At 33.5% G+C, this 23,989-nt stretch overlaps 1 protein-coding gene and 1 pseudogene across 2 annotated transcripts; one reads left to right on the top strand and one right to left on the bottom strand.

Annotated features, from left to right (window-relative positions):
- Positions 1–1,661: 1,661 nt before the first annotated feature.
- On the bottom strand, positions 1,662–9,815 carry LOC107848167 (NLR family CARD domain-containing protein 3). Of its 2 annotated transcripts, none has more exons than XM_016692867.2 (18): positions 9,683–9,815; positions 9,324–9,597; positions 7,553–7,762; positions 7,027–7,085; positions 6,660–6,797; positions 6,064–6,138; positions 5,872–5,955; positions 5,710–5,771; positions 5,459–5,528; positions 5,011–5,086; positions 4,784–4,914; positions 3,533–3,592; positions 3,279–3,353; positions 3,094–3,198; positions 2,925–3,020; positions 2,763–2,843; positions 2,581–2,682; positions 1,662–1,969 (listed from the first exon to the last, which is right to left on the bottom strand). In XM_016692867.2, exons 1-18 carry the CDS (start codon positions 9,806–9,808, stop codon positions 1,883–1,885), a joined length of 1,911 nt encoding a protein of 636 aa, XP_016548353.2. In that variant the 5' UTR covers positions 9,809–9,815; the 3' UTR covers positions 1,662–1,882. The 2 variants fall into 2 exon arrangements, with proteins under 2 accessions (XP_016548353.2, XP_016548354.2); XM_016692868.2 differs by lacking the exon at positions 1,662–1,969 and adding an exon at positions 2,108–2,488.
- Positions 9,816–10,005: 190 nt separating this feature from the next.
- Positions 10,006–13,330, top strand: LOC107846547 (annotated as a pseudogene).
- Positions 13,331–23,989: the final 10,659 nt, after the last annotated feature.

Raw genomic sequence — 23,989 nt, 5'->3', positions numbered from 1 at the left:
CGCATTATATGAAAAAATACATATAGTGCACTATTTTTTGCACTATATAAAAAATAAATGGATGATGCATAAAAAAATGCACCATATATTTTTTTATATAGTAAACAAAATTAGTTCATCATATAAAAAAAAATAAATGGTACATAAAAAAAAGTGCATCATATATTTTTTTTTTGCATAAAATTAATGCATCATATAAAAAAATGAATGCAAAACAGTGCATCTTCTTTTAACTTTCGTTAACTCAAAACATTACTCCCTCCGTTTCGAAATAAGTAAATTGTTGGATATTTATTGATGTTTCAAAATAAGTGAATCATTGAATTTTTTTTAAATTTGCCTTATGATTTGACAACCAATTAACTTTTGAAAAAGTATTACAAGGTCAACTTTTTCTTTTTGGGGTAAAAATAGAAAGTTATGTTAAATTTATGTCTTTAATATTTTTTTCTTAACATGTGTATTAAAATTTAATAATTCATTTATTATAAAACGGAGGAAGTAAAAACATAAAATATGATGTATAAAAAAAATGCACAAATTTAAGTTAAAAGGACATTTCAGTGGCGAGTTCTCCACAGATGAGGTGATGCTTTTGCAGACATGTCATTTCATGTTGTTATCATCAACTCTGTCCTGAAAACACTGTTGTTTATCCACTGAATTTTTCAGCCTTAAAAACATTCAGGAAACCACAGCTGGCCACCTTATCCTACTAAAATCCATTTTTGAAAAATTTACCAGTTCAACGCACAAGATGTACTCTCAATAAAATAAACAATCAGTTTGTTGATTTAAGTGAAATTCTTTTTTTTTTTTTTTTTAAGATAAACGGTCACAGTGGCAAAAGAGGGCAGGCAAAGTGCCTCACCGTAAATATAATTTCCATGCAAAGAATCCATTTTTCTCTTATAACCTGTTTGGATTTATTTATTTTTTTAAATATTTTTTTTTGAAAAAAGTATTTTTTTTTAAAAAAGAAGAGTATTTGATAAACTTAAAAAAATATTTTTAAAAAGAAGCAGAAAATTTCTGCAGATTTTATTTTTTCATGACAAAAATATTCTCATCACACAGACACAAATGACAGACGAATCACGTTGCAAGATTAAATGATATTTAAACAACACTTGTAAATTTGTTTTTCAAATTTTTAATTTTAAATAAATAATTCATGAAAAGTGACACATTTATTATGTGGTGAATTTTTCATATATAATGATTTAATTTATAAAATAATTTTTAAATTTATTTTTATTTTTAAGTAATATTTAAATTATTTAAGTAATATATCACTATTTAATGTTTTTCTAATGTATCTATGTATAAAAATATTAATTAAAATTTTTATAGTAGATTAAATTTTCTCTATAAAATGATTTTAGTAATAAAAGTTTATTGACACATGTCCTTTTTTGATAATTTATCTCTCAAAAACACTTCCTAAAAAGATTATGCAAACACATTTTGTCTATTAAAAGCACTTTTTAAATAAATTTACCAAACATAAATTATTTTTTTTCAAAAGCACATTTTTTGAAAAATTATTTTATAAAAATATAATTCAAATAATCAATTTTCTAACATCAATCTCAAACAGGTTCTTAGTAAAGCTACACAAGGCAATTTATCCTGACAAGAATCTAGATAAACCCTTCCAGTAAAAGATTGTATGCATCGAATGTTTACTTCAAATCAACAAATACAAGACAAGAATGTTTATGTCAAATCAATATAAAAATCAACTGTTAATCAAGTTCACATTGTATATATCCTCACGTTAATTTTTAACAACTTAACATAATTTGGTGTAAACACCTTATGCAGATACATATTTACTATCCCTCTACAATTAATTTTTTTTTTTAATTCAATCATAGATTCACAGGTTATGCGCATCTTTTTCACCCTGAACAGAATGGATTTTAAGTAAACTTTCCGTCATCTTTCTTGTACATTCCTTTTTCTTCTGTTAATTTTTCAAGGGAATGGATAAACATTAGAGTGCAACACTATAATAAGAATACTCAACAGACAAACTAAAAGGTAGCAAAGTTCAGTCCTGCACCACAAAATAGGCTTAAAAAGAAAGTTTCAAACAAGAGAATGAATCTGAAATGCTTAATAGAAGTAATCTTCTATATACATGTCACTTACGTATCAAGCGAAAAAAGATTCAGAAAACGAAATTTCTTTATAGTATCAGTATATATCTCGATATCAAAATTCCCACCGTTCCCAGCTCAAACTAATTCAGTCACAAAAGGGAACTAAGTTGGGACTCTAAATCCACATAGGTGGAAAGAATATCATGGTAGGCTGTATTCTATTCCCCAATAAAAAAAGAACAAAATTCTCATCTATGCAGCCTTGCCCTAAAGTAGGAGGAAAATATATCTGATCTAAGAAATGCAGTATTTTAGAACATAACAGCAAGCTCTTTCTCAGTCATCTCAAACACATGGTCTCTTGCATCTGTGAGAGCTGTCTGAAATTTGGAAATACATCCGGATATTTGTAAGAAACTAAAAAACGCATAAAACAGCTAAAAATGAGAACAGTATTGTCATTTGAAGTTACCTGTCCTAATTTGGTGAGGAAGTTGCTGGCAAGATTTAACGATGTGAGTCTTACATCTTCATTTGCCTTAAGTGCTTGAGCGATAGCAAAAGCTCCTTCATCCTGCGCGCAAGAGAAACTAAGTTAAAGCAAGATGATACGTTTATCAAGACACGTGGTTGTACTGGAAAAGAGTTACATACTCTAATTTCATTGAACCCTAAATTGAGTGTCGTCAAAGATTCATTGACCACCTTTAAACTCCGAGCAAGGCAGATTGCACCCTGAAAAGGAAACAGTTATGTACTTTGAGGGAAATTGAAGATTGTCGCGGAATGAAAGAACTATGAAGTCTGAATTAAAACCTCATCTCTAAGTCCATTGGCTCGCAAATCTACAGTGGATATGGTACCGTTGTACTTCAACATATCGGCAAAATATTCCGCACCTTTGGCTCCAAGCTGCAACAAAATTAGGTGAGCATGCTAAAAGAGTTCAATAAAGAGCAAATATATGAAATAATCCATGGATTACCTGACACCAACCAAGCATGAGATCTTTTACATTTCCATGAAACTTGAGTACCTCTGCTAATGCCATTGCCCCCTCTGGTCCAATGGGGTTGTAACCAAGTTCCAACTGTTTGTGAGAAATTTTTAAGTATAGCATATTACTTTTTTACAAGAAACTAGTAAAGGAAACAATTTGATGAAACTCACTGAGGTAATGACAGAATTATCTTTCAAAACTTCTGCTATGGCACTGATACCCTTAGCATGAATGTCGTTGCCCCCCTGTAAAATTTCGCAGAATACCAGTCATCAGAGCAAATGCGACTATGAAAATAATGCCATACTAAAAAAAACCCTGCCTCATTGTCCCTGAACAAAACAAGAAACTATATTTTTTTATTCAAGTAAAAGAACAAGTAATATTCAATAAAATAAAATAGAAAAGAAGAAACAGTTCTTACAAGATCGATGTTAGTTATTGAGCGGTTCTCCTTCAAAGCTTCTGCAATCATTTCAGCTCCCTGATGAGTATAATGTGGATGGAAAAAAAGGAAGAAGTCAATGCATATTTAAGAGATTGAGTCTAGATCTACGAGGTAAAAACTTAAACGGTCCCCTTATCTTGAGGAACAGGTTTAACTGTTCTTCAAATATAATTGTGAATCAACGAAGTCTTTCGTCTTTGCCAAAAATACACACTCTTGGTCCTCCCAAAATTTGACGGTGAAAAGCATATTACCTATGCCTCTCTTAAAACGCACACCTTCGCCTTTAATCTTGCAACACCAAGGAATTTGCATACCATGGAAAAAAACTGGGTTGTATTGAAGAAATAGGAAACTGTGTATTAGATTTCATGTGAAGTTTAGAGACACAAATGACGGCAGAAGATTTTGCGAGCTAACTTAGAGAGAAGTTCTTGTGCAGGAATTATTGCTTTTATTAAATCTGTGAATGTAATTGATAGCCCTGAGTTTCTGGAATAGGTTAGTTAACACTAGCTAGTTAAGGATATGGTTGGACTCAGTTTGACTTTTAAGTTTCTATTTGATGTTACCAGCTCATAAGCTCTTATCCAGCAGAAAGCTAATTGTGCTTCTGCAACTCTGCAGCACAAAGCAAATCCCCATAAATTTCTGGAAACCTTCTTCATTGTAACATCTCAACTCTAAATTTTAAGTTTTAACTCGTTTTAGGAACAGAGATGTTGTACAGGTCATATTTACCATTTGGGACTTGTTTGGGGGTTCGGGTTGGGATCCGAGAATTTCAGATGAATTTTGGAACCAAAACCCCACTTTGGACAGCACCAAATGTTCTTCTGGCGCTGGTTCAACCCTTCGCGTTCGCAAAAGCCTGGGGTGCAATCGCAAGGGAAGGGGAGTCTGGTCTGCGCGGTCCCGAGACCGACTGCAATAGTATAGGGTCCACGCCTAGTTGCTCATCACTATCGCATGAGATACAGTTGCGGTCGCGAAGAAGTCCGCACCAGGTATATAAACAGTGATTCAGGATTTTGTTTTATTTCAAGACATTTAGGGAATTTTGTATCTCGACCTTATGCAATTTCAAGGGAGAATTCTTCACTTGAGTTCTGTTATACAATATAAACCCACAAAATAGATGGAGAGTACTGGTTGAACTGAGAAGGAAGGTTGAGGAGTGTCATACAATGGAAAAAAACCTGTCAAAGTTCTGAGTGATTCAATTACCTCGTCTTTGATGTCATTCATATAGAGATTCAACCACAGTAAGCTTTTGCTTTTTTTGACGAATTCTGCAACATGAAATGCACCTCTAGCAGTAACTGAATTGTTGGCAATGTCAAGTAAAACAAGTTTCCCTGCAGGCATATGATGGAGACCTTTCAAAATAGACGCACAGGACACAACACCAACATATCTTTAAAGAGAATGGTTAATGATGTACATAAACAAACCTTTACGCAATGATAGGCCAGAAATTAATGCCCGTACTCCTTCATCGCCAATAGAGTTCCCTTGCAAATAAAGTTCCTGCACATAAAGAAGCTTTTCAAACACATTTGACTATACAATGGTATGTTTAGGATATAAAGTAATATGTAAACAGATAAAAGTTTCTTTAATAACATAAAGCAGATTTAACATTTTATTCTAGAGTCGGCGGTCACAGTAAAATGGCTGCAATTGAAGATTTTGAAAAAAAAAAAAAACTCTTCTATGCAATCAAATGAAACATGAGTGCAGAAATTAAATTGACAAACAAACAGTCCAATGCACAGAAGCAAAATATCAAGGCTAACGAAAAGCTCAATTATTTGCCAAGTCAAATTAAAAGGAAAAAATAAAGAAAAGAGAAAAAGGCGAAGGGTCTCGATTGGAGGAACGATTTAATAAGAAATGTACCCTCAAGGCCTTGTTGCCCTCCAGGCCTTTAGCCAACGCTGCAGCCCCTAAAGCACCGCCATAGTTGCCGCTGAACAGTTAATTAAAACACATAAATTGAATGATATCAAGGGAAATAAAAGTCACAATTAAAACCCACTCCTCTCCCCGACCTGAACCTCAAGGTAACAAAGAAAAACAAGAAACACTAAAACCGGACATACGACAAATGTGGATGAGCACAGAAAGACAGCGGAGTAGATTTTGCTTACTTGAGATGTAAGGATTGTAAAGTTTTATTCTCAAGAAGTGATCCAGCAAGACCGGAAAATCCCTATTTCCATATCCAAATAAAACAGGTTTTTGCTTAAGATGTCAAGATAATTAGATAACTAGGAAATAAAAATTTACAAGTTTTGCATAACGAAACATACAGAATAGTCAATCAGATTATTGTTTAGTTCAAGAACACGCAACGTTGAATTTTTTTTCAGCATTTCACCGATGGCTTTGGCTCCCTGCAAAATTTAGATAAACCATAGCACAGAAATTTAACCAATACTTGACCTGAAAAAAAAAAAAATACTGCAGCAACAGCGCTTCAAATACAGAAAGCATGTTCAAACCTCATCTCCTAAGCCAGTGCTGTTCAGCTGGAGCTTTTGAATACCAGAGTTATTTGCCAGTATATCACATAGACACTGTGAACAAAAAATTCATTAAATGAACTTCAGAACATTACAATTGAACAGCTCAGAGATGATACACTAGAAAAAATAATCGAGATGTCAACAGATATATTCTCTAACGAGTTGATTGAAATTAATTACAAGAGGAGATAAAACTATTCCAGATAATCATGCGCCATTTTTAAACATGATGTTTCTAGACTTGTGAAAGACAAATCAGCTAAAGGCCTGAGTCTGAGAAGCTTGCTGTTTTTCCTTAATACCAACAAATAGGAAATATGCAAAAGGCTCCACCCCAGATTAATGAGAAATATGGTAATAGATCTGTTGTCTAACGAATGACCAAATAGTCATGTTTAATCCCGAAGTGCCAAGATGGAGATAAGAAGTACAATACAAAGCATGACTACAAATAAGCATGTCAAATTGGAATAACAGTTGAGTGTACAGGAAAAAGTTAGGATTAGCTTATTAGCCATATGTACTCCAAAACTCGATGATTTGGATTTTCACCTATATTGTCTGTGCATTACCTTGGCTCCTTCATCTCCAATATCATTTCCAGATAGGTTAAGAGTCTTTAAAGCAATGTTTGATTGCAAGATGCCATCAAAGGACTTCACTCCAACTGCAGTTATTCCATTAGCAGCAAAGTTTACTTCCTCGGCTGTCTGGAAATCACATGCAAGGAAGGGCAATGTACATTGGTAAAGGAACCAAACTTGCCCAAAAACATTATTCAGGGAAAAAAAAGAAGGAAGCTAAGATTGTTATTATTACTTAGTCTACATTACAGCATTATGGCTTCATCCTCTTGGATTAACAAGATAGACCATGGTTATACATTTTGTAAGAATAATGCCAAACTCTACACAGATAAAGGAGAGAGTAAAAGAGTACCTGATTATATGCTAAACTCTCTGCTAGGAAAAAGAGCCCCTCATCTCCAAAGTTACGACCTGCCAGAGCCTAAAACAGTCAATCCAAGCACCTCTTGTGACTTGCAGTTTTAATCCTTAATCAGTATGCAAAGCATGTAGAATAACAATACAAGGAGGTTGCAGCAAAAGTTTGGTTTTGGTGTGTTGCGCAATTGGTGGGGGAAGCTTATACATTAAACAAGTTTATAAAATGTTCTTCAGACACTATCAGTGTGCAAGACATGTTTTTATCAAAAATCAAGGTACAAACGCTTCAAATCTTTGGTCTTTATATGTTGGAACTCTCTAAGGAGGTGGGGGCGTAAAAATTTAACAAGTTAAGGCAATTCTTTTAACATGATTTCACTTTTCTGAAAACTACAAATAATAGAATGTTCTTGATCAAAGGTAAAAAAAAGGAAGACATTCATTATGACAGCATTTAGCATAGATGAACACCAACTTTAATATCTAACGCAGCTGGCCGGAACTGCCTGCCATTTTACCTGACATGTCAACAATGCTGAAAGATCTAAGCTCTTTAGCAAAGTCATTAAGCCTCAACTTGGCTTCTCTTTCAACCTTTGCACCAAAACCAGGCAACAAGTTTGTCCCAGCAGCAATGGACCACTTCAATCCCTGAGTAGGTTTGCTTTCTTCTGATGTAGTCTTGGCTTGTTTTGGTAGAAGAACTTTCTCCACCAGCTTCCACAAAACTGTCAACTGAACACATAGATTAGTACGATATAGAAAATCTTCCTTCTACTTAAGATTCCTATTTCCAGTCACAATTCATAGGGAGGAAGATCTTCAGTCTAGCAGCCACATTCTCACAAGACAACCTCTCGAAAAAGGATGCCAGGCGAAAGTTGGAAAGATATAACTTGTATTCATGGGGAAGGGAGTAGCAACAGAAATGGCCAGGGCCTATAGTCAATGCCGTAACCAGAGAAACAATGTGGTATAACTAAGAGATTTATTCTTTCTGCAGATACAAAAGTTAAGCAGCACCTCAATATTTTGGGGAGAAAGAGCTCAAAAGTGATCGTAGAGGTAATTGGCACTGTAAGAGGAATTCAACCGCATCATATATAAGTATGAAGCAACATCTTTGGAGATGGAAATGTAAACACTTTGAGTGCTAAGATAATTTAAACGCAACAAACCAGTGATTGATTATCTGTTTATTAGAATTTAACACGTAAAAAAAGAAGAGAGAAAAATAAGCTCTTGTAATCAAAGGTTAACCCTATTCAAGGAGCTCCTCACATTGGGAACCTAAAAAAGAGGTTAGTGTTACTCAGTCAAAACGTCAAACACAATCCATTCATATGAATGCAGGCAGCAGAACATCTAATCAAAAGGCTGCGAAATGAAAATGACAATCCTGTTTGGCTGTAAGGTGCCTTGCACTTTTAAGTTTTAAATCTGAGCCTCTAAATGCTGAAACACCCCACTTTGTGGAATTTCACTGGGTATGTTATTGTTGTAAATGCTGAAACATTACTGTGTGTTTGCTCATTTTCTTAATCGCGAATAACTCAACAAAAAGTGGGTAATCTGTTGCAGGATGTACTTCTTAAAAGGTTACATATAATGCCTTTAGTTCTCCATTCAAGGTTGAATTCTGGGTCTTTTCCATATCGCCGAGTACTCCAATAACTTCAAACTTCTCCATTAAGTTGAGAACTTTCTCACAAGACCTCATGAATCCTGACCTCTTCCGGTATCCTCCAAAACTGAAAACCCACTTAAGTTAGCCCCTTGCCCAAAATGCTAAACTCTTGCCTGCACAACTAAGTTGAGCCTACTATGAAATTGAGCAAAATGATGTGCATACTCTAGATGAAATTGTGGTCGGTTTTAACGAATCAATAATCAGTTTCTTGTTTCTTCTCACACACTCCTCTTTCTCTACCTTTTCTTCTTTTTCTTCTAGAGTTTGATCAGAATTAGCCATGGATCAGATTTCTCTTAATTTCACCAGATATACAATTTCCAATTGAGTTTTGACATTAATACATCAACAATGTAAAATTTCTACATTATCGGACTATCTAAAAGTAATATACTGGTAACTTTCTATAATATACATTAGCTGGTAGCCTAAAAAGGATAGGTTAAGTGATTTTCTTAGAAACGATTAACTAACTTATTGGTAGTGAATTTAAAGCTTTTGTGTCTTAAACAATGCTACACTAAAATAGTAATTTTATTGAGATGGTGAATTGAAGTTGTTCACAGAAAAAGAGATGAAAATAGGGAAGATGTGAATACCAAAAGAGACAACCACGAAAGCACCAGCCGGCACAACCAACGAAGCAATTTGATCAACAGGTATTGCTGGAGTTTGAGCTTGTGATTCCTTATAAACTCTCCGAGAATTTGTCGAACGTCTCGGACCACTAGTACTAGAAGAAGCAGCTCGAATCATTCGCAAGCATTTTCTTCTTCCTCCAATACAAATCGGTGAAATATAAAGTAAACAATAACTCGATGAACTGTTCAACGATTTCAGCCCGATTTTTCTACGATTAAACTCAAAATTCACCTAAAATTACGAAAAAAATAAACGTGAATTTAGTGTTAAGTGTAAGTTCAATGGAGTTAAAAAGAATTGGATTGGAGTAAGTTACCGTTGTATGAGAGCACAAAGAGAGTGTAGAGAGTGAGTCCATGGAGAGACTCAATGAGTGAAACAGGGAAGAGGAAAATAAAGTGGAGAGTTGTAGAACAAGAGATAAAGCGCGGCGTCGAAGCATCTTGAGAGTTTTGGGCCAAAATGTTTGGGCTTCATTGCTGGCCCACACCTATAAATTTACAGAAATTGCATGTCATAGATCCAAATATGAGTGAATCCAAATATGAGTGACTTTAGATATTTGATCAATGTATTTGAAGAATAATCTTTCTTACTTTTTAATATACTAAAAGTACCATTTTTCCCCTCTAATGAGTTTCTTCACTCCTTAAGAATTCCATAATCCATCCAAAAATCAAAACGAAAAAAAAAATAATTATAAAAAATCATGGGTCGTGAATGAGCATTCAGAGCAGCGGCGAAAGTCGTCGGAGTGACCGTCGCAAACAGCGAATTCCATTTCATTACAGCGGAGCATCCAGTTTACACCACCGCACGTAACGTCATCCGTCCGGTGTCCTTTTCCGCTATATCGTTGTCATCGGAAGATGAGAAGTCCGGCTTTGTCACGGCGGTTAACGGCGGAGGCGGAGAAGGATTATCTGATGTGTCGCCGATGCAAAAAGTGGTGGCGGAGTTTAATGACTGGGAGATGGTTGGTGGAGAGGAGGAAATGATGGTTAGTGTTGGTGAACCGTTACCGAGAGTTGTGTTTGGTGGTGCTCCGTCTCTTCAGCAAGCTACTGAAGCTACTGCTGATCTCAAGCACGCGCTCGAAAAGTATGTGATTTACTGTGCTATTGCAATTTACAGTACTTTATATATAGTTTTTGTAGATAATATCTACATTTTATGTATACAATAGTGAATTAATTAAATTCAATTTAGGTTAGAAGATTAGTCAGATTGTTTCTCGTTAAACAAAATTGATAAGTGAACGAAGGGAGTAGCATTATATCTAACTTCTGCAATTTAGTTTGTTAGTGCAACTTATAGATCAAATATGATAATTTTATATTTGAAATAGTGAATTAATATAATTCAGTTTAGTTTAGAAGATTGGTTAAATTGATTCTCGTGAAATAAAACGTGACAAGTAAAATAGAGTAGAGGGAGTAGTATCTGTTGTTATTATTGATTTTGAAGTATTGCTTTTGGTGTGTCTGTGTTTTATAATCATAGAAATTGAATTCTTTTGTAAAACTTAATGGTGTTTGAGTGATTACTTAGTTGATTGATTCGATCGACTAATAAAGTTACGATTTTTATTGAACACGCCTCTCAATTGTTTACTCAATCAATTTTTGTTCAGTAGAGTAAAATGAGACATGTTGCAGCAAACTTTACAATGTTCAATTTAGTTTCAAAGTTTAATTAAATTTACTTTAGTGAAACGGAACTTACTAAGTAAAAGTGAAGAGTGATCACTCAGTTGATTGATTTGATTGACGAATAAAGTTACAATTTTAATGAACATGCTTTCTCAATTGTCTCCCCAAGAAAAATTTTGCTAATTAGGATAATAAAAGATGTGTTGTACTTACAAACTTGCAATGTTCGATTTGATGTTGCCTCATTTTAATGCAACTTGGATTAGCCCAATATGAACTGACCTTTTGAAAAGGAGCTACCTCTTAAAATCATAGCAAATAAGCACCGTGGGAGTTCATATATATTAATCACAAGGAGTTGAGGCATTTTTGCTGTTAAGGGCTATTGGATTAATTAAAAAAAATTGGTATTTTCAACTTATTGTGTCATAAAATATCATTCTCATTAGTATTATAGTTGGGTGACATTGTCAGAGTCTAAATGCATTTTTTATGTGTCAATGTCAGTGAAGATAGAAACTTAAAGTTTTGGACTTGCAATAGATGAAGGAGATAATGAAAATGTTTTTGTCTATTTGGCTGTCGTTCTGTTCTTAATATTGAAATATTTAGTCTTTTCATAATACTTTCATCAACATTTAACCTTTAGCCCCCAGAAGGCTTATGTCTGGGATTCGAAAGGCTATTAGACGTTGGTTGCGGTATATACTTCTCAATGTTACTCTACGTACAAATGTTTATCTGTTCTAATAGATGATGTGAATGACTACTCACATAATGTCAATTCTAAACTCTTCTTAAATTTATAGAGTATATTTATCTAGATCTGCTAATGAAGATGGTGGATCTTGTATATCCGGCTCGAGCTCATCACCCTTCTCCAAAGCTTGTGTTGTCAGCGATACTGTAGTCTCAAAGTCTGCGACGAAACATGCTATGTAGGCATTTAGGTTTCTAAATGAAACTCCTGCCGCTCAGGTTTTCTTCTTTGTCATTTATGTTTACATGTTCTCTTAGTTTTCATATTTTATCTAGTGTTGTATGTTCATGTATTTGAAACTAGATATAGCAATTTTTTCTTTTAATCCTTTAGTATAAACCCTTACTAGGGGTGAGGAACTGATATAAATATGTTCAATTTGAACAAGTGAGAAGATCCAGTTAACAAAAACTGAACTAAATATTGAAGTTGAAGCATAAAAAGTGGAACTATTGTATAATGAGTTCTCCCCTAATCCACTTGGGCATCTCCTCAAACAAGGACTATTTTTTTTGGAATTGCGAGTGACTGTGAGAATTTAGAACTCTTCTTCCTTATGAGTTTGCAGTGTGGTTTGCCTCATTTGATTTTTCTTTAGGTACCGCTTTCTAGATGTTGACATCTGTAGAGGAGATATATCTGAGTTGAGTCTAATACTGATTTGTAACATAGTTAGATTTCTTAAGAAGCAGCAACATTTCAATGTCAAGATAACTTTTTATGGTGTCAAGTGTATAGTCCACTGTTATATCTAATTCTATTATTTGGCGGATGGATGGTGTCATTAGCTTTCTTCATTCACATTTTAGCTTGAGGCATGAGCATGACGTGGCTTAGATGGATTAGGCTTTGTAGATCTAAAAGTCCTCTGAAGCAATTTTTTTATCCATTTTCTTGGATTTAATGATGTTGCATCCTAGTGGACACTCCTAATAACTTGATGAGCTCTTAGGATTGTGATCTTAGTAGTGTCTGGGGGTTACGAGTGATCTTAGTAGTGTCTGGGGGTTACGAGTGTGCCTAGTTTGCTACTGCTGATTCTATTTACCCCCTCCCAGAGCGTTGTTGCTTCAATTACTTGTGACCCAAATGTGTGGAATGCGGTAATGCAAAATCCAGCCCTTCAAGAATTCCTTGACTCACAGAAAACCAGTGAGAAATCTATGTCTTCGATTCTACTCAAGTATTTCATAATGGTTAAGCTTCTTACTACAGTACCATTTTTACAGGTGCATCATTCCCAGACTCGGATCACAAGATAGATGAATTCGTTACTGAAGCTGATTCCTTTTCTCAGTCATCCCGAATGATTGCTTTTTCCAAATCTGAGGAAGAAGAATCTAAATTCGGGAACTCTTTTATAGATTTTTTACAGAATGTTACACAAATAATAACACAAACTGTGGTTGATATGATGAACAACTTGTCATATTTCTTCAACAATCTTTTAAGAGGTTACAAGGTTTTCTTAATGTTGATGGAAGTTCTAGATTACGCGTTGTGGAAACGATATTGGGAGCATCTTTCATGGGCTTGGCAGTCATGGTTATGATGGTGATTATCTCAAAACGCGGTCAATCATGATGTCTTCATAGTTATTGCTATTTGAATTCGTCGAAGTTACATGACCAAGTGTTACAGTTTCTTCTGGAATAGGTATTGAGGGTTTTATCGAGGGCTTTTGGTTGTGCAGGGCTGCCAATGACTTGTTGAAGAGTCTTGTAAATAAAATAAAGTCATTATAGACAATGCCTATGTCTTAGTTTCTTGGTTTTGTCCTCTAAATGACAATAAAGTTAGATTAGTTACAGACATTATATACTTTGGGTACTTGTTACAAAAACAAAATCCTCTGATTTGTTAACTCTCTTCGTTATTGGCATCATGCTAATAAATTTATCCTTTAAGTAAATTAGTTTTGATGGCAGCGATGGCAGCTGTAATCTCCATAGTTTTGAAAATTTTCATCGTGATGTTAATTCTCTTCTCCTTGGATTGAAGAACATCGCGTGTGTGTATGTTGTGCGCGCGCTAGGGTGTACAAGTAATATATCTTCCCAAAAATTTATTTTGCCAACACTGGGCTGCTACAACAGTTCAGTTTTGTGCCAGAAAAAGGTATAGTTTATTCCTCTAGTGCTATATATTTGAACTTTTCCATGGAAGATGTTTCGGTACTATTGATTTCACATAAACTGAACTTGGGGAGAAGAGAACAAACATCAAATTCTTCAATTTCTTTGAATCTGTTGTATTCTATTGAACTATTGCATTCAAATGTGTGCTGTATTACAAGCTACGAAGCTAAGTTACAGAGATCAAATTATACAAGTATTTTATGACACATATTGTACAAGCAATGACAGTTGAACCAACTTTGATGTCTAAGTCTAGCCTCTAGGGCAAGTGTTGTAGATCATCTGTCGAATCACTGCAGAATAAACTAGTGTCAACTCTTGCCTATGAGTCATAACTTGTTCCGTTGGGGTCTAAAATCTTGCCTCTTAGACAAGACTTATAAATTATCTACCAAATCATCACATACTAATCTAGTATCAACGCTTGGCCATGGGACATAACTTGTTCGTTTATTGTATTAAGTTTTGCCTCTAGGGCATGAGCTGCAGATGATCTGCCAAGTTATTACATGCTAAGTTAGTGTCAACTCTTTCCCATAGGGCATAACTTGTTTCTTTGGGGCTTAAGTCTTGCCTCTAGGGCAAGTGTTGTAGATCATCTGTTGAATCATTGCAGAATAAGGTAGTATCAACTTTTTCCCATGGGGCACAACTTGTTCTGCATCTTGCCTTCAAGGTAAATTTTAAAGTATATCTCGTGGAATTATTCACATCACATCTCTTTGGGGTGTAGTCCTTCAACGAATCCTGTTAATATGATATATTTTTACACATCAATATATAAGAAAATTTAACATGCTAAATAATTTTTATAAACAATCAATAAGAAGGTATTGAGTTAAATACTTCACCACAAGTTAAAAATTCATATAAATAAGAAAAAATTCGTGATTGAAAGTCAAAAGTACTTGTTACTAACTAAAATAGGAATAAAAAAATCCTATTATAACTGCTATTTTGATCCAATTTCTTGGATAAAAAGTAAAACTAATCATGTTTTCTTATTTTTCTTTCTGTATCTTCTTGCATATGGATGAAAGATAGGAGTATAGTGACAATTTGATCTGTTATGCCCAGTTCTTTTGCATCTCGAACATCTGTAGTTATTTTTTTGAAGATTATGTTCTGCAAGAATATCTGGATGTTTGTCTTCTCCCAAGCAGAACCTCCTTATCTGGGGAGGAGGGGGAGGGGTTGTGATCAGATCCTTTATGCTATCTGGGACAATCTATGATGTTGTGCTTCCAACTGGTAGGATTTCTCCCTGGTATATTTGTAGCCAAGACTGTCTTGAGAACTAATGAGAACAATAGGTAGACTTGTTCATATGTTTGCTCTCTATAGCTGTAATTACATGGGTGGATGGTATCTCATCTGTTTGAAATACCAAGCATTGACAAGTCCTGCTCTTCAGGTCTATAATATATTCAACTCGTCCTTCTCTTACAACAAATCTTGTTGCATTAATGGGGTCTACCTGTAAATAAAATGATAAATAAATGACAACTTCTAGTGAAACATCTAGTATACGAGAAGAATCGGGCATACAGAGCAATCAACCATACATATGGGGCGAATCTTGAGGCAACCAAAAAACAGCTACAATCAAGCATATAACATCAAATCTCAATCTAATATTGAACTAATAAAAAATCTAATAATAAGTGACCAATAATAAGGAGTAACAATTAAGGTTCTATTTCAAAATGGAAGAGAAGGGCCAATATAAGGGATAGTTAGAGTTTTGATGCTTGTCTTGGCCAGGGAAAGTGCAGGAGAAGGATCTGTCATCAAAGGAATGAGCTTTCAAAGTCAAATTCCCTGTATTATATGAAAAAGATAGAACTTTGCTCAGGAACAACAACTGATTCAATAGTGATGCTTCCAACATATGAGCAGGAGAATCAGCTACAAATAAACTGAGATAAAATAGATATTGCATCTAATCTAGGAGTAGAATCAACTATGATAATGAAATATCTAGTATATGAGTAGAATCAGCCATACAGAACAATCGAACATACATAGGGAATGAATCTTGAGGTAACCAAAAAATAGCTACAATCAAGCATACAACATCAAATCACAAAAGATCACGCAGCTATGGGCAGAAGCAACAAAACACATATTTTGTGCGTGAATCTCAAGAAAATAAAAAAACTAGCAATAAATTACAAATAACAGTAAACAAACTATGTATCGTAATAGTATATTTCCCTATTATCAAAATACAATTTCAATTACTTACTTTCAATTTCAAGGCGACTTGAATCTTGTTAGTCACCTCTACTTTTGCCCAACGTGTGTTGTCATGAAAGTTTCCTTGTGATTCTATTTTTCTTTCATAAAATGAACTTTGTAACTGGTTCTGAATGTAATTGATTAGTCCCAGTATTGGCAGTTGCCTGGCTTTTCTCAGTTCCGCATTTATGAACTCCACGTTATTAGTCGTAAACATATTGTACCTTCTGTTGGTATGAACGATCCCATCTTTCTGGTTTTTCTTCTTTCAAGTACTCTGCAACAACTTTGTCAACTTTTTCTATCTCATTAATGAAAGTATAAAATTCAGTTTGTTTGTACGTTGTTGCTGCGTTGTAGAAGAGTGATAGAACCACATCTGAGAATTATCTTTTTCTTAAATTCTTATCCATATGATAGATGCATATCCCGTGCTGAAACTCTGGATAGAAATTTGCAATTGCATTTGTAATGGCTGGGTGACGATATGATAAAATAGACAATTATTCACGTACCCTAATTGCATGTCTTAACTGATTGAAGAATCAGTTATAAGACTCATTATTTTCTAAGTCTGCAATTCCAAAATCCAAAGGAAATATGTTATTGTTTCCATCCTTTGACACTACTATCATGAGGACAACATGATATTTAGCCTTTGAAAATATTGTATCTACCATTATTACCAGTCTACAGTTGGTCTATCCAATGATTGAAACGCCATAAGAAAAGAATGCATATTAAAACCTGCGTTGAGCAAAAGAATATTAGTAACAATTTGCATTTGATATTTATAATCAGAGTACAATAATTTTCTAAACTAAGTCTTGCCCATGAGGCAAGAGTTGTATCTATGTTAATAATCTAATCAGTGCAATTAAAGAATAAACTTTTTTCTCTTGGCCAAAAGTTTTCAACTTCAACAGGATAGCATTTGTACAAAAATTTTCTAAACCAAGTCTTGCCCATGAGGCAAGAGTTCAATCTATGTTAATAATCTAATTAGTGCAAATAAAGGATAAACTTTTACCTCTTGGGCAAAAGTTTTCAATTTCAACAATTTTCTTAACCAAGTCTTGCCCATGAGGCAAGAGTTACATCTATATTAATAATCTAATTAGTGCAAATAAAGGATAAACTGTTGCTTCTTGGGAAAAAGTTTCCAATTTAAACAATTTTCTAAACCAAATCTTGCCCATGAGGCAAAAGTTCAATCTATGTTAGTAATCTAATCAGTACAAATAAAGGATAAACTGTTGCCTCTTGGGTAAAAGTTTTCAATTTCAACAATTTTCTAAACCAAGTCTTGCCCATGAGGTGAGAGTTCCATCTATGTTAATAATCTAATCAGTGCAAATAAAGGATAAACTGTTGCTTCTTGGGCAAAAGTTTTCAATTTCAATAATTTTTTAAACCAAGTCTTGCCCATGAGGCAAGAGTTCCATTAGTCTATTAGTAAACTTCTTACAATTTTATATTTTCTTAAGAGTTATGTATTACTTTGTTAGAGCAACTTTCTTTTATATTATGTGTAGTTCAATAATTAATTTTTTGTAATTTTGTATTTCTCGTTGTCCTAATCTCATTAAAACTTTTATTGTAGATAAATAAAAGATTATTATAATTATTTCTTGAAAAAGCCTAATGACAATTATTTCTTGCAAGGTATGTGCTTTCTGAAAGTCACTTTCTAAGCTCTATTTATTTCTTTAGAATAGATTTCTTTTATTCTATGTATATAATCTATTAGCAATCTTCTTACAATTTTATATTTTTTTTAAGAGCTATGTATTACTTTGTTGGAGCAACTTTCTTTTATATTATGCGTAGAGTCCATATTACTTTTTTGCAGTGTAGTATTTCTCTTTATCATACTCACATTAAAATTTTTATTGTAGATAAATAGAAAATTACTACTGTGGTAGTTTTTCTTGTTCTCATCTCACTATGGGTATGAGACATACTATATAACAACAGAAAAAAAAAATCTTATCGGCCAAGATATAGTTTAAATTGTATTATTTTTGGTATTTTCAATATATTAAATTTCATCTTCAACTTCTCTAACACTTTTAGTTAACAATTTGGTTGTCCTTCTTTTTCGTTTCTTACTACAATTAGTTTCTTTTTCTTTTTTCTTTTTGCTCTCATAAGGTGCAACTGACATACAAATGAAGTAGGATATTAATATGGCAAGAATCTAACTATTGTTGTTTTAAATTCTTTTCAGAAAAATTATTTGTATGTGGTAGTTCTTCTTTAATTTCCTCTTCACTATTTTTTTTTTCGTTGGTGAGGTCTACTTTTTATGCATGTGTCCAGACCAGAGTGTTTATTTTTTAATGTAGAAGCAAGGAATGGAGGCAAACATATACATGTGATCCTTAAGGAAGTATGCCGAGATAATTGAAGGAAAAGTGTCATTTATGTCTTGAATGAAGGATTAGTGACATTGACCAACTTAAAGAGTCAAACATAATTAAGAAACTTGATTAGGTCAATTGTGAACTTGATTAATATTTTTAAAACTTTTTAATCTTTTTAAAAATACAAATCAACCCACACCTCTCTCATCTTCAAATCAACAATGTCTCCTCCCTCTCTCACGACAGTTTCTCCTAACCAACAGTTCTGCAAATTTCTTCCTTCAATCCCTAGAGACGTCAACCTCCAGCGATAAATATTTGGGCTTCGAGTTCCTTTTCAACTTTCAACCATCAATCGACGTGACAACCTTGCTCTTCGGCCATAACATCTTCGAGTTCTTCATCGTCCCTTTTCTTCTTTCACAGGTAAAAAATTATGGCCTTTTAATTTTGAAGAAAAAGAGGAACTTGAGCCAACTTCTCTTCTAGCATTAGTTAACAATTTCAATATTTCCTGCTTTAATTTGAAATGCGGCCTGAATAAAACTCTAATTTCTGGTATTTCTTCTCTTCTCTTTTCGGAGTGAAATATGATTTTTTATTGTTTGTTGAGTTTTTTAAAGTTTGATTTTTGTTGTTTGTGTTTGTACAAACAAAACAATGATGTTGGTGTTTTTGGTGTTATGCTCAGTGCTGGGTTGATTTGTTCTAGTTCTTGATAAAAATGGTGATATTGTTGTTGTTCTACTAAATAAAATCATGCTACTATTTTTTTTGTAATAGATTAATCTTCTGATTCAATAGATTAACCATTTGGTGCAACAAATTTACTATCTGATGCAACCTATTTACCATCCAATGCAACAGATTATAATTTGATGCAATAGAGGAACCATCAAATAAAAAATCTAATGCAACAAATTAACCATCTGATCCAAAAGATTTACCATTGGATTAAGAATCTGATTCAACAGATTTACATTGGATTAAAAATATGATACAATAGATTAACTATATCAAGCAATAAATTAACCATTTGATGCAACAGATTTACCATCGGATGTAATAGAAGAACCATCTGATTAAAAATCTGATGCAACAAATTAATCATTTGATGCAATAGATTAACTATCTGATGCAACAGATTACCATCTGATGCAATGGAGGAATAATTAAACTAGAAATATAATACAATAGATTAATCATCTGATGCAATAAATGAACCTTCTGTTAGATAAAATCCTATCAACTATTCCAATAGGACATGTCCAAGACTTGATTTTTTCAACCGATCATTCATCTGTTATGATAGACGACCCTTTTGTTGGAAAAAATCTAAACAATATTAACCATTGATAATAGTTCCAACAAATCCCTCATATATTGCAACAGATGTGTGATCTGTTGCATAGACTAGTCATCTATTTCAACAGATAAGTAATCTATTTTTATTATTGCAACAGATTACTATTTCGTTGCAATGGGTTAGGTATATATTGCAACAGATAATCTACCTGGTGCAACAAATGTGTGATCTGGTGGAACTATTATTTTACTGTTGTACATGTTAGATATATTATTATCCTTTTTAACGATACAATAATCAATTATAATTTATTTTATGTTCATGTTATTTTTAGATTATATGGCTTTCAAAATAAAATAAACCAATTCAAGCCTAACAAAAGGAACAAGTGAAACAGCTAAGCTACATCCGTCACTCTATGAGCTTGCTTTACAAGTGTTATCTCAATCGGAAGCAGAAGATAATGAACATAGGGAGGAGGAATATTTCAATAGAGATGATCCAAATGCTAATAACCCTTCCACTAAAGAGTTGGTCAAAACCTTCAGCATTGATAGTTATCCTTTGAGAATGCAGTGCGATGGTGCCACAGATTTAACGGGTGATTTTGTGGTTAAGTCATACACAGAAAAATCTTTCGACGCCTTAAGAAAAATACTTCGAGAATAAAATTTGGATGCTTATTTCAAGAACAGCTGCTTTGAGAAATATCTTGATTTGCCCGAGGATAAAAAAACTCATTTCCAAATAAAAATGGTATATGATTTTCTCAAATGTGGGTATATGTATGAAAATAAAGATAAGATGGATGAGGTGTGGATAAATTATTGTGGCATGCCTGTTTGTTTTGGTTGGAAGGAGTTTGCCATAGTGACTGTACTAAAATGTTATCCTCATTCTCTTTCTCAAGTTATACTTATTCTAACCCAAAAAACACCTCGCACACCCAAAAAAGGAAAATACAAGTCAAGCAATCATGGTGACCTGGTGTCCCTTGTTGGTCCAAGCTCCAAAAACAAAAATTTGATAGAAGCGTTTAAAGGTAAAAGACTTTTAAAGAAGCACAAATAATTATTGTGCTTGGTTTGATTTGTACATTATATTCTTTGGACGAGAGACGTTAACAACAACATATTACTTGGTTTAATAAAGCTCTCGGAGGATCTTGAGGCATTCAACAGATATTCTTGGGGTTATGAAAGCTTTAAAATGACTGTTAAATATTTGTTGATTCTATTAATGCCAAAGACAGTCAACTTATATGGCTTTCCATGGGCTTTCATGATACATATTTCTTTTATTATGATATGATTCATTTTTTTAAATTAATTTCTTTTGATTTATTGGCATTATTTTATAGGCTTGGGAATTTGAAGCCATTCCTTATTTGAGACAACAAGTGAACTACTAGGAAGACATTTCCTGTCCAAGAATTCTGAGATGGTTGTTGGCTAAAACTGATAAAAATAAAAAATTTCTATATCTCTTCAACCCCCCGAAGGATGCAGTAAGTCTAATTCTAATAATGTTTTTTTTAATTAATAATTTTTTTGAATGATCTAATCATCATTCTAATATATATGTGCTGATTTATGTTAGATTGTGCATCTGCCGCTTGTTCTGACCAATCGAGAGTTGAAGATGCCATTTTTTCTTACTTTACGATCTGTGCAAACTTTATTGGACCCTAATGTCATTGACAGACTAAAAATATAATTATTTAGAGCAACAACCATCACAAGAAAAATAAATTTGGAGGGTGAGCATGTTTTTGTTGATGGTGTTAGTAGTGATAGAGTTGTGGTGGTGGTAGTGGTGCTACTGTTGGGGATAATGATGCTCCTCTTACAGTTTTTAAAGCAAACCATTGTGAGTATAATTATATTAGTTATACAGATTTTGTCTCTCCTAGCGAACGTTCTACATACAAATGTTAAGACTGCAAGACAAAGCATGATGTAGTGATTAATGTTGTTAATGCATTAACTGCTTCTATAAAGGAATTGACATCTAAGAGGGGTGTCTTTCCATAAAAGAGGATTTCATATCCATCTACTCCATTAGAGATTAAGACTAAGAGGAGAAGAAATGTAATTTCCAAGGCATGATCAAGTATCCAAAAAAGCAAAATTGTAACTCCTCTGTGTTTGTGTTGAACTATTGAGCAATATACAAGGGCCACATGAGAGCAGCATGAGATGAAGAAGGTGAATATGTATCATCTGTTCTAACTAACAAATAGAGATATATATATCTGTTTCAACAGATGACACATCTACTGAAAATTATCAAACAAGTATATATATCTGTTGCAACAGTTGACTAAACTATTGATCAGATGTAGTATCTGTTGCAACATATGTCTTATATATTTAAGAGAATGAAATAGCTCTCGTACCATTTTTATTTGTACCAGATGACCTATCTGCTACAACAGATGGATCATCTGTTGGGATAAATTAAATCAAGACTTCCTACTGTTTCAGTTTTTCCAAACAGATGAGTCATATGTTGTAAAAAATAGTTCATCCATTGGAAATTATAATACAGGTCCTCCTCATGTTTTAATTTGTCCCAATAGATGATCCGTCTGTTGCGACAGAAAGATAATCTGTTTGCTAAAATAGATGAGTTATCCTTTTTTATTTTTTACAATTTTGGCTTTTCAGGTGGATGTCATAGTAGAATATACTACAGAACAATATTAATAATATGCTATTCTTTTTATGGAATTATGGAGAAGTGAAAGTGCAGAAATCATCGCAAGAGACATTAAATATCCACGATGACCAACACCGAATTTTATAGCACCGGATAAAGAATAACTTGTCCATATTGAGTAGTTCTTTATAGCTTGAGTCTATCAAAGTAATAATAACCTCACCTCTCCTTAGGAATTATTGGCATGAAAACTTAAATTGTTGATTTATTTGTTGAGATCTGTACCCATAATAATTTTTTTACCTTTCATTTATTTGTTGATTTATTTCATGTAATTTCTTAAGGTTTTGATTTATTTTACGTTGTCTATGAATTTTATTTTATCCTTAGATTTAAAATTATTAATTGAAATGAAATACTAGATTTAAATATTACAACAGATAAGGTATCTATTGCAATAGATGAAATATCTGTTGGAAAATATTAAATAGATTTAGATATATATTACAACATATAGGTCATCTATTGGAAATTATCAAACAGGTCTTCCCACTGTTGCAACAGATGAACCTAGATAGAAATACCGGCATAATGTAACAGATGACCAACCTATTGTGATAGATAAACTATCTGTCAGAACAAATAGAATATCTGTTACAACAGATAGACAATCTGTTGCATTATAAAAAAAATTCTACTTTCATTAGACATAAAAAATTGCCACTACATGTAAAGTGAAGTGACTTGAAATAAAAAATTGTTATGGTATTTGTGTTTCTACATCTTCTTCTTTATACATAGGCTCCAAGCGTCCAGTTAGTACCCCATAAGCCCAGAACTCTTGCATGTTTACCAGAGTGTTGTCACACAGAAAGGTCATTGGCTCAGCTATTTCTATTTTAGTCAGCAAACATTCGATGTGTGCAAGAACGTACGACCTGCATGCGGCAACGGTTTTATTTTTTGGAAGGTCCATGTCCTTATTTCGACCTTCAAAATCCTATGTTTGCTTATAAATACTTTTGCTGGGAAATGATCCATCAGTTTACTCTTCCTCAACAAGTTGGGGAACAACTCTAATAGTGGCTGCATGTGGGTAAAAAAATGGCCTCATCAAAGACAGGTAAGTTAAATTTATAAACCTTGATCTTACCCTCCTCAAGTAGTATCTCAAGAGCTAGAAAATATTTGACGTCCACTTTCATGACTGGAAGAATTCTCTTTGATTTCATATAGCTCTTGCTGTGTAGATATGGCCTATTTCCTCTAACATATTTAATCATTTCTTCATCCCATTAGAACCCAGAAACTAATAAATCAGATCCTGGGTTAATGGGAGTTTGAGATAGCTTTATGAGCTCATCGTACCTATCTTTGAAATTATTGTAAAAGTTGAGGTTCATTATCCTATCGGCAGTATCATAAGCATCTAGGTACGCTAATTTCCCGCTCCTCATGAGGTAGAGAATTACATCAACATACTATGATATAAGAAGACA

Source organism: Capsicum annuum, chromosome 11, assembly GCF_002878395.1.
Source record: "Capsicum annuum cultivar UCD-10X-F1 chromosome 11, UCD10Xv1.1, whole genome shotgun sequence".
Classification (NCBI taxonomy): Eukaryota; Viridiplantae; Streptophyta; class Magnoliopsida; order Solanales; family Solanaceae; genus Capsicum; species Capsicum annuum.
Note: the sequence above shows the minus strand (reverse complement) of the source record. Positions and strands in the feature narration are given on the sequence as shown.